This window comes from Aulostomus chinensis, chromosome 22, assembly GCF_037954235.1.
Source record: "Aulostomus chinensis isolate RoL2024-O1b breed Wild chromosome 22, RoL_Achi_v1.0, whole genome shotgun sequence".
Taxonomy (NCBI): domain Eukaryota; kingdom Metazoa; phylum Chordata; class Actinopteri; order Syngnathiformes; family Aulostomidae; genus Aulostomus; species Aulostomus chinensis.
The window spans coordinates 14,235,721-14,247,954 of NC_141341.1; the positions used below are offsets into that span (position 1 = coordinate 14,235,721).

Genomic DNA, 12,234 nt, shown 5'->3' on the forward strand with positions numbered 1-12,234 from the left:
TCTTGAATGAAAACAATGCCACAACAACTCCTCCCTTCCGTTTTTGTGTTACTCTGTGGGTTACGTTTATATCATTTGTGTAATCAAATTAATGATGTATGGCCATCAATTAGTGAAGAGTGTACTGACTACACATCTAAAGGAATACCTCTTAAGTTACCTCTTATCTATTCATTTATTTATATTTCTCCCTTTAACTATTTTTAAATGCTTTTCACAGACAAAAATATATATATATATATGTGATTAGTTCTGATCAATTTTTACAAAATGTGTCATTAAATGATTGAAAAACCGTCATTTATTTATGTATCGCTTCGTTTTTCATCTCATTTCCTTTCTCTGACGTGCGTCTCAAATGTGATTAAATTGTGTTAAAGTGCGTGTGTGGGAGTTTGTGTTTCCACGGGGGCCAGCTCCGACCTAGCTGACTCAAGTCTAGACGTATTTATTCCATATTTTTTTACTCACTGTTACAACCTATTTCCTCATATATCAAACTAATGCTTTAGTATACAGGTAAACCTGAGAGATAGTAGGTTTAAATCTCCCCAAATTTGAAATATCCTTCAATCCTGAAACTCACAAGTGTTCTGTAGAAGCTCTGATGTCTGCGGTCCATCCCGGTGACTGTAGTTTGGGTTCCCTCCAGATGTCTCAGCTCCTCTTTAACACTTGACCCACCAACGGCTTCCCACCCCAGCCTACTTTATTTCCAGACCATCTCCCATTCCTCAAACCTTATTATTAATATCCACCCATCCTTAGCTTTTGTACAGTTGTCAAACACTCGCATGAAACCAAATCCACTCACTCCGTCTGTCACTGATTGAAAGGGTGTGTTTGCAGCTGCTGTGTGTGCAGTGCAGCCAGTAGGGCCAGTTGAACGCTGAATGATTACAAATCAACTCTAATCCAGTGTAATGGTGACTGTAAACCCCTCACACTAGATTAGACACCAGCCTCAAGTCAAGCAAGACCCCCACCCACCCACCCGCCCATCCCTCCCCCAATGTCAAGTGAGGTGAATTAGACCCCAAGTGTGTCTTGTTCCCTCCAGCGCGGGGCCAGCATTATTTAGATTAATTAGCTGTTAAGTCCAGGCCAGGGTGGTGATCCACCTACAACACCTGAACACACCTGTTCATTACAGCACAGCAGCCACACATGAACACTCACCGCTTCACACATATCCACAGTGCGAGGACACAACGGCAACACAAACACACACTCAAGAGCTTCAACACATTTATCAGTATTATGAGCCTTTCATGATGTTCAGCTGTATAAATGGTTATTATTCATTCAGGTCCATGGGGCAGAGATCCGCCTTCTCCCTCGCTGAGGAAGGAGAATCGAATATACTTGAACTCTGTCTTGCTATGGCTGATGAAAACAGCTAATCGCATAATAAACTGAGTGTGTTAATATGTTTGCTATGTTAGCCTTTCTTTCCTTGGAGGTGGTAATGAGTTTATTTGTTTGGAATGTGAAATATGGGGTGCAAAGTGGTTGTAAAACTCTTAAATTCCAAAAATGCAAAAATGATATATTACTTTTTAACCCTGTAAATGTATCTTGATGAATAATGAATCTGTTCATCTGTTTTCCCAGCGCAAGCAGCACCACCAGGTTACTACAATCTGCTTAATACTGGAAGTGGTGACATGATATTTTGTCCACAGCACTCACACATTCACAGCCTCCCACACCACCGCCTACAGCAGAGGTTCCAAAAGTGTGGATCCAGATCCCCTGGAGGGTCATAACACATAACTGTGTGGGGGGGCAGTGGTGGTCTGGTTGTTTTTGTGATGATGGTGGAAGTGGTGAGGGTTCACGGTAGAAAACAGACAAGGTCCTCCTTGTGGCTCGAAGGAGAACTGCTGATAAAACCCCACAGAGATTCTACATGTTTTGTGACCCCACTGCTCTCTCCCGTGGGTGGGAAGAGGGAGGCATCAACACAACAACCAGTCCTGTCATGGGTGAGGAGATGTACATAATGGGGGAGAAAGAGAGAGGTAGAGGAAAGAGGTAGAGAATGACGGGGGGGGGGCAAGAGATGAATGGTGAGACAGTGGAGAAAGTGAGAGATGAAGAGGATGTGAACAGGTAATGGGAAGAGAAAGAGAGACAGAGAAACATACAGTGGCAGACAGATGAGGGTGAGAAAGGCACCGAGGGTGACGTGAGGAAGGAGCAAAAATAAGTGAGTGAGATGGAGGTGCGAGAGGAGGAATGATGAAAGATGGAGACAGAGTGTGGTAAAGATTGTTGGGGAGGTGGAGTGATGGATGAAAAGATCTTCTCACCTATTTACCAGAATTCCTGCCAGCCTCTAAGAAACTCATACAGAGCAGTCACATAACCACAGAAATGTCACTCCAGAGTTGCCATGGTTACCACCGACACACACCATGGCAACCAAGGTTACAACTGTACAGTCTGATTTAGCATGGACTCAAAATCATTGATGAAACCAAATGATTTGTACCCAGAGGATTAACATCCAATATGTGTTCCTGCACTGTGTCGATAGAATGTGGGACGTCCATCACCTATATCTGCTTTGTTTTTATGTGTATTTGTTAAAATTCCAGCCAGCCACACACACACACACACACACACACACTTGTTCAAATGATAAGCCAGGAGAGAAAATCATTAGAGAAATCCACAGCCTTAATCACTTGTGTGGCTCTTTATCATACACTCCCCGAGGCTCTCACCCACTGAAACATTACACCAGTCATTACACTACTGTAATTTGCGAGCCGCACTTCCCTATCTCTCTTGGCCAATGCACCCCCCCCCTCCCCACCCCCCTCCCCCCATTGTCTATGTCCCTCTCTATTTCTTTGTGCCATCCGTCATTTATTGGCCCTCTCGTTTTCTCTCCACCCTATCAGCTTATCTGGAAAATTAATTGAGTCTATAAATGGCCAAAGTGGCCCGGTGGCTTCTGCTGGTGAAACCCTGTCTGTCGATCGCCCTGGACAGTCCATTAGAGATGGTGATTAGGAGAGGAATCTTGCTAATTAGGTAGTTTAACAAGGCAGGAGAATGTCAGTGGTGAGCGGACTTTTTCATGGAGAAGTTTGCCGACAGACGTGGAAGCTCGCCTCCTTTATGAGTGAAACAATGCTGAATTCCGGGGACCGAACACAGCGATTGGTGATGATGAAGATGATGATGATGATGAAGATGATGATGATAGCTGTGTGTTCTGGATGTTATGGGCCGTGTTTTTTTTTTTTCAACAAGGTTATGCTGCTATATCGCTATTTATTCAAAACACTAATTTACATTTTCCCCACTCAGCAGTTGCTTTTGGTTATGTGTAGGAAGAAGAGGATATGCAAGTTGATGGTGTTATAGAAACCAGCCCACTTCTGACTGATACAAGGGAAAGCATGTTGTCTTGAGGCATGCAGCTGGAGTCGCTGCTGTTTTCAGCAAAAAAACAACTCTTGCAGATGCTCAGAAACAACTGCCATAGGAAGTCAGTGACCAAACAGTGTAAACACACAGAATCCAGCAGCTAAATGGAGGTTTTTAGCTCGACAGAATCAAGCATGGACCCACGTCTGTTGGGTCCCCCAGCGTCAAAAAAGAGCAGCATCTTGACCACATCAATTTAGAATGCAGTTTTCCAGAGAGGCATTAAAAAGTCTTAACCACGATTCAGCTACAGTAGTGTTTTACAGCCTGTCATGTGACAAAAACTTCATGTTTGACATGAGGAATATGATTCTATAACATCTTGTTAAACACGGTGGTCACAACAAGAAGGTTCCAGGTTCTAGCCCCGGCTCCAGCACAGGATCTTTCTGTGTGGAGTCTCCATGTTCTCCCTGTTCCTGTGTGGGTTCTCTCTGGTACTCCAGCTTCCTCCCACAGTCCAAAGACATCAAGAGGGGACGAGGCTGATTGATACTCTAAATTGACCGTAGGTGTGACTGTGAGTGTGAATGTTTGTCTGTCTGTATGTGTTGGCCCTGCGATGGACTAGAGACCTGTCCAGGGTGAACCCCGCCTCTCACCTGAAGGCTGCTGGGATAGGCTCCACCCCCCCCCCCCCCCCCCCATGACCTTTAACAGGATAAGAGGTAGAAAATGGATGGACAGATCTTGTTAAATTTGAATAAACTGACTTTGCACATAATTGTAGGACTTGTCTATTCTTTCTTTTCTTTCATACTCATTTTGCCATTATGGCTGTTCATACTGTTGGTCCTCCATCATATTGAAAAAGGACTTAAGTCTTAAATTTAACCCATTGAAACATACAGGAATTTTGTAACCTGTATTATGACTAAAAGCTTCCAAAATGGCCGACGAGAACATCTTCAACTGCAAGTGTGACTGAACCTGCACTACAGAGTCAAACCCCTCGTGCTTGCTGTCAGTTGTTGAAATTGTAGTTGTGTGACAGAGCTGGCTAACACGCTAACATGTAGTTAGCTAACGTTCTTCAATAACAACATCGTGACATCAACAAAGCACATACTTTCTTCTTGCTGAGGGATTCCAAAGCTGGAATACACACATTTATATCAAGGGATATACACACAAGTACAAAAAAGAATCAACTCCGTACTAGTATTTCCTCAAAATCCCCCATGTTTTCACCCAGTGTGTTGCCTAACTTCTAGTACAATCTCTGGAGGAGCCAATGTGAGACTAAAACCATGATATGTGAACAGAAATATTTGAACACGGACATGCTTCTGCAGACACAAGTCTAAAGATAAGAACTCTGTTTTTTTGTATACTATAACTGCTGCACAATATATAATTTTTTATATATATATTTAGTGTTACCAGTATTATTAAGTTCATGTTGATTGCTACTAGGGGGCACTATTGTTTGAGCAGGGAGGTATTGGATAGAAGAGAACTGAAGAAGACAGAGAGAACTCACCAAATTTATGAGAGGGAGTAGAACATGTTGCCATTGTCCTTTCTCTCTCTCTCTCTCTCTCTCTCTCTCTCTCTCTCTCACATTCACTCACTCAAACACACACACACACACACACACACACACGCATTGCTTATACTAGCATTAATGTCAGCAGTGCTAGCCTAGCCACTGGTGATGCTAGCGCACACAGCAATAGGTAACTACTCTTGCAAACTCTGCTCAGCATCTGGGTAGATGTCAAAACATGTTGCTAATGTTAATGATAAACTGGCAGTTTCAGTAAAATAATAAGTAGGTGAGGGGTTTAAATTATAGCCATGGGTTTGTTTGTTTGTATAGCAAAGTAGATTACATAACGCATGCGGATGCTAGTACATAAAAGAGGTTAATTACATCACAGCACCCAAAAATACTTCATTAGAATAATGCAAGTAGGTGTGATTCATTCCTCTTGAATACTTCTCACCAATATTATAAACACCACCTTTGTTTTCCATTGTCCACTGTGACACAGCACCATTGAATCTCTCTGTTTGTTTGTACCTTAAAATAAAACAGTCTCAAAATTAAGTGGGCTTTGGAGAAAATGGGAACAACAATCCATTCGGCAGTGACTGAGCGGCCCTCAGCACCCTGCAGCACTACAGTCAATGATGATTGATTACTGCCTCACAGTCTCATAACTACACTCATTACCTCTTCCACAGTCGTTCTCTGCCCAAAGACAACTCCAGACCGTCCTTGCACAAGTTGGAGTAATCACATTGCCAAACTGGAAGGGCACTCATGGGGCGCAGACCTCCAGTGAGGTCATGTGATTTTAAAAAAAAAGGAAGAAAAAGGGGAAAAAAGGCTGATTCTCACTTTCTTAGCCAATTCCCCACCTTCACCTCCACAACAGTAATTTTCACCTCCTTAATACAGGTTAAACTTAACATCTAATAAGCGGATTATGGCTGAAGCTTTGGGCACTGTATGACACATGTAATCTGGATAATCCCGGAAAATAATCCGGGTTATCTCCGTTTAATCAACCTCCTTGAAACATATCTATCCCAGTTAGTGATTGCTTGGAACACACTGGTGTGGTAACACAACTCCTCAGGGAGGCACGTGAAGGGAAGGGGGACCTCACTGTGCTATGGCTCGATCTTGCCAATGCACATGGCTCTATCCCACACAAGCTTGTTGAGCTTGCCCTCCATCGACATCATGTTCCCAGCAAAGTCTCAGACCTTATCCTGGATTACTACAATAACTTCAGGCTAAGAGTCACCGCTGGATCAATTACATCAGATTGGCATCGGCTTGAGAAAGGCATTATAACCGGCTGCACCATCTCAGTCATCCTTTTCGCCCTCACCATGAACATGATTGTCAAGTCAGCTGAGGTAGAGTGCAGGGGCCCCTTGACAACATCAGGAGTACGCCAGCCCCCAATAAGAGCCTTCATGGATGACCTTACTGTCACCACTACATCCGTACCAAGCAGCAGGTGGATTCTCCAAGGCCAAGAGAAGCTCATCACCTGGGCAAGGATGAGCTTTAAGCCAGCAAAATCAAGGTCTCTAGTGCTCAAGAGTGGACATATTCCGCTTCTCACTGGCTGGAGCCACCATCCCTTCCATCACAGAGAAGCCAGTTAAGAGCCTCGGGAAGTTCTTTGATTGCAGCCTCAAAGACTCTGCCTCCATCCAGAGAACCAGCAAAGATCTAGAGGACTTGCTTAGCCAGGTTGATAAAACTGGTCTGCCAGGGAGGTTCAAGGCCTGGATTTACCAGCATTCCATCCTGCCCCGGCTCCTGTGGCCTCTGCTCGTGTACACTGTACCTTTAACAACAGTCGAGGGCATGGAGAGAAAGATCAGCAGCTACCTGCGGAGATGGCTTGGTCTACCATGCAGCCTAAGCAGCTCTGCTCTGTATGGAACCAGCAACATCCTGCAGCTCCCAATCAGCGGCCTCACTGAAGAGTTCATGGTGTCCAGAACATGGGAAGCATTGCAATACAGAAAATCCAGAGATCAAAAGGTGGCATCAGCTGGTATCCAGGTGCAAACAGGCAGGAAATGGAGTGCAGGCAAAGCCCTGGACGTGGCGGAGTCTCGGCTGAGACAGAAATCACTGGTGGGGTCCATAGCAGCAGGGCGTGCAGGCATTGGGTATTTTCCATCAACCAGAGTTGACCAGGCCCAGGGCAAGGAGCGCCAACATCTGATCCAGGAGGAAGTGCGGGCAGGCGTGGAGGAAGGACGAGCTAGCAGGATGGTGGGAATGGGGCAGCAAGGATCAGGGACTAAATGGGAAAATGTTCTGCAGTGGAAAATCACCGGGTCAAACATCTGGAAAGCAGACTTCCAACACATCAGGTTCTTAGTCCAGGCTGTTTATGATGTCCTTCCAAGCCCAGCAAACCTCCACGTCTGGGGTAAAACAGAGACACCATCCTGTCCCCACTGCCCAGGACAAGGCTCCCTGGAATACCTACTCAGCAGCTGCCCAAAAGCCCTTGAAAACGGGTGCTATCGCTGGCGCCACGACAAGGTGCTTAGGGCAGTGGCTGACAGCATCGCCACCGCCATCAATACCAGCAAAATCCACCACAGTCCAAAGACCATTATCTTCCACAGAGCTGGAGAGAAGCCCAACATACCACCACGGGCAAAGGCCGGCCTCCTCACCTCCGCCAATGACTGGCAACTGGAAGTGGACCTGGGCAGACAGCTGAAGTTTCCTCCCAGGATTACATCGACCAGGCTTCGCCCAGACATGATCATTGTCTCGAATCCCACCAAGCAGCTGATCATTCTGGAGCTCACTGTGCCATGGGAGGAACGCATGGACGAGGCCAATGAGAGAAAATGTGCCAAGTACCAGGAGCTGGTGGAAGAGTGCAGGAGGCAGGGCTGGAAGACGATCTGTGAGCCTCTGGAGGTGGGCTGCCGGGGATTCGCAGGCCGTTCACTCTGCAGAGCATTTACGCGGCTAGGACTCGTCGGGGAGGCAAAACGGAAGGCCATCAGATCCACAACTGAGCCACAGAGAATGCCACAAGATGGCTTTGGATTAAGAGGGCAGAACCGTGGGTAAACGCTGCTAGGACACAGGCCGGGGATTGATCACCCTGGTCGGGTCGCCTGGGCTGAGGGGGTCTGATGTTGAAAGACCCGAAAGCCCCGATGATCCCAGGATACAACATCACTGATGATGTGTCCCAGCGCATCCGCAAGATGTATCTTTGAACGAACTATCCCAGTTAGTGATCTACGCTCTTCCACACTCAGTAATGAGCTCCCTGGGCTTTCCAGCAGGTCCTCAAATTGCCTGAAACATATGTACGTTTGTGTGTGTGTGTGTGTGTGTGTGTGTGTGTGTGTGTGTGTATTTATATGTGTATATATATATATATATATATATATATATATATATATATATATATATATGAAACAGAGTGACTGATCGCAACAGACTCCTTTATAGTGTGTGATGAATTTTTAACATTCACCTGGCAGCGAGTGGTAATCACGCAGCGGAATCCTGCCTCCACTTTTTAACAGCTTAATTAGATGCACTGCTTTTAAAGAAAGTTAATCAGCAGAAAGGAAACTTCTACTTTAGTGCCCTCATGTTCAAAGACAACTGAGCACACATATAGAAAAAAAAGTTGCTAAAAATGCAGCTCACTTTTCTTTCTCATGCTCTTCTGTCCCCCTCTTCTGTTTTCTTCTCTTCGCGCACACACACACACACGTACACACACACACGCGCACACACACACACACACACACACACACACACACACACACACACACACAAACACACCTCTCTCTCTCTCTTTCATTCACATACACACATAAACATTAACACCACAGCCCTCAACCAGCTCAACACACAGCTGTTCCCAGTCTTAGCTTCAGTAATTGTGACAGTAATTACCTGCCTAGTGGAGGTGGAACTACTGTGTGTGAATGTGTGAGTGTGTGTGTGTGTGTATGTGTGTGTGTGTGTGCGCATGTTTGTGTGTGTTCACTGAGAGTAAGGAAATAGCAGCTGAGAAGAAATGGTGCAGAAGGGAGAGCACTGGGAGACTTTACACAGTCGTCCGCTACAACTGTACCACCAAACCGTCTGCTTTAATTTGGCAGGAGGACAGTACAATATGGTGGCCGTCTCCCTGCTGAACGCCGTTACAGCTTACTGGAAAGTCAAGCACCGGTGAGGAGACTAGACTAATGAATTCAGGATGTATACATGCATTTCAAGAGCACTTCAGTGACTGATATTTAAATATGAGTCAGTTCTAAAATAATGAGTTGCATGTATGTGTCATTAATAATAATAATATCATGCCATTATGTGCCATCTGAATAGTTATAGAAGGTAATGTCAAGTTTATATATATGGTGCAGTTCATAGCCCGAACTCAATAAGCTTGAAAAGTAAGCCACACATGATCAAATCCTAAGTAAGAAGATATTAAAAAAATATGAAATAAAAATGTATAAGATGGGAGGGCATGGCTCAGAGGTAGCATGGCCTCTAGCAACTGAAGGGTCGCTGGTTCGATCCTCACATCCCCCCATGACCATGTCCAAGTGTCCTTGAGCAAGATACTGAACCCCTAATTGCTCCTGACGGCTCTGCGATGGACTGGCGACCTGTCCAGGGTGAACTCTCGCCCAATGTCAGCTGGGATAGGCTCCACCCCCAGACTCTTAACTGATAAGCGGGATAGAAAATGGACGGATGGATGGATGGATGCACAAGATGAGAAGGTAATACAATAAAATAGTACTATTATTGTGAAAAGGAAACAATAACAAGCCATCGTTTGAAACCTAGCTAAAAAAAAAAACTCATTTTCAAAATGGTAGGAGATTTTTTTTTTATATATATAGTAGAATGCATCCATTTTCTTCTGCTTATCCTGTTAAGGGTCGTGGGGGGGGGGGGGGGGGGGAGCCCAGTGGCCTTTGGGTGAGAGGCGGGGTTCACCCTGGACAGGTCACCAGTCCATCACAGGACCAACACATAGAGACAGACAACCATTCACACTCACAGTCACACCTACAGTCAATTTAGAGTATCAATCAGCCTCGTCCTCTCTTGATGTCTTTGGACTGTGGGAAGAAGCTGGAGTACCAGAGAGAACCAGGGAGAACATGCAGACTCCTGAGCTGGGACTCGAAGCCGGAACCTTCTTGCTGGGAGGTGACAGTGCTGACCACTGCACCACCGAGCTGCCTGAATAAGTCTTAGCTTCTTTCTTAAATTGTGAATGCGATCCAAAAGACGACACTCTTGTGCTTTTTTTTTTTTACTTGCAAAAACCTTGAGCTCGAAGCCAATTATTAGAGGAATCATTTGCGTAAAAGTTTTTTTTTTCTTTTCTAGCTGCTGGCTCTAATCATTGTGGGACAAATGTATACCAGGTCTTGACCCCCCCGCACAGGTTGGGAGGCACTCAGCTCCGGTAATGGACAGGTGGGTGTTGAAGTGATGAGAGAAAGTGTCACAGCGCTCTTACACAGTCATCACAGCGCAGAAATGCAGGTTCTTTTCACTGCAGTTGAGGCAAACTGGGACATGTTGTCGTAGTACAGTGGTCGAGGTGTTTAACTCTGACAACCGACAAATCAAAGCGTGGAGAAGCTGGTCTTCAGGGATGACATAAGCTGAGTTGTGGTGTTGAAATCTGAGAACTTCTCTGTAAACACCTCATAATAATCTGTTCTGAATATTGGAGACGACGTCTCTGTTGGTCAAAAAAAAAAAAAAGGTCCATCCATCCATTTTCTACCACTCCATTTCTCCATTTCATCCATTTATCATATTTAGCATTTGCTGACTGCCTGTTTTGGGCTTTTGATGATGTCGAAGGGTGGAGGGGTGGGGAGGGGGAGTGAGGGGAATCACACAGCAGCGAGCCCAGCACTTCCCTTATATTTGCTCCTGGCCAGGCCATCAGACCCAATTTGTCCCGTCAAGCTCTACTGCCTCCAGTCCACCCCATCTTCCAGTTCAAATCCAACGTTAATTTCCTCCCTCGCAGCTCAAGGGCATCAGTTCATTCTCTGGAGCTTGACAAACCACTTGTGCCAGGTACAGAACCACTTCAATTCCCTTGTGTGAGAACAGAGCTACTGGCCTGGCAGCTGGGTGTTTGTTACGTCTCCACATTCAGGCTGCTCTAACTCTGCTGCTCCACCTGCAGAAAGCCGGCAGTTATTCCTCTCCGAGTGATACGAACACACACCGGAGGGAATGTGGACGGAGTGGGGTAAGGGTGGGGGGCTTGCTGATAATATCAAGATGTGTTGTTACATTCACTTTAGATTTCCGTGACAAGAGCCTAAAAATCAGATTGAACGAGTGGGAGTGTCGTGGCATTGAAATGAAAATCCAAACACACACTCACGCACGCACACACACGCACGGGCACACACACGGAGAACTGTGTGTTGTGATTCTACCCGTGCAAATGTGTGACTCCCTTTAATTATATGAAACAAGCACACAGCACAGCGTCCACCAAGCAAATGTTCTTGTAGGATATTATTTTTAAAAGCCTGAAAGATGACAGAGACTACAGAGAGACTCATCTTATCAGAGTTAAATTGTAAAAACAAAGAGAGGCTGTTCATTAAGGAACAAGAGGAGTACAGTAGAGGCACTAAAGTTGTCATTTATAAATGCCTGTATGTGTGTGTGCCCGCAGTCAGGGGAGAGGCTGGCTCCACTGCCGGCCCCGACCAATTAATTTTGATAAATGCGACTGCTGGTCTAAGGGAGGAAGATCGCGCCTGCAGCCGGGAAATAAAGAGAAGAGGTAATAAACTTTACAAAGATTCGTGTGAGTGTTTAAGACTCAGAGCAATTATTTTCATAAATATAAATATGTCAAATACTAGGATGCGACTTGTGAACAAGTTTGGAGCCTGAGGGAGTGTGTCGCTATCCGTGGTGCTGAAACCTCCGCCAGCCGGCTGCTGCGGGGCGGCTCCGGTGGTCTGCTCCTCACATCTGGAACTGTTTTTGAAGTCTGGACTTACAAGATGGGAGGTGCCGGGGTTTTTACTTTCAATTAAAAAAAAAAAAGCTGTTTGCGCGAGGGATAAACCTGTAAATGCAGGTGTACAAAACGAGAACTGGAAGTCCTCGTGCAGGCAAACTCACGAATACACGCCAAAGCTGCCAAAATTAATTAATTAATAAATAAAAGCAAACTTACGAGTGCCATCAAACCGTGTCGCTATAGTATCCAGAAAGGTGTTCTGTGGCGCTAATAATCCTTTCATCACAGGCAT

At 45.4% G+C, this 12,234-nt stretch overlaps 1 protein-coding gene across 1 annotated transcript in view; it reads right to left on the reverse strand.

Moving 5' to 3' along the window:
* kcnh8 (potassium voltage-gated channel, subfamily H (eag-related), member 8) overlaps positions 1–12,234 on the reverse strand; it is a 58,602-nt gene extending 46,368 nt beyond the window's left edge. The window contains exon 1 of the mRNA XM_086193149.1: positions 12,159–12,234. Coding sequence (XP_086049275.1) covers positions 12,159–12,234 — 76 coding nt within the window. The remainder of the gene's footprint in view (positions 1–12,158) is intronic.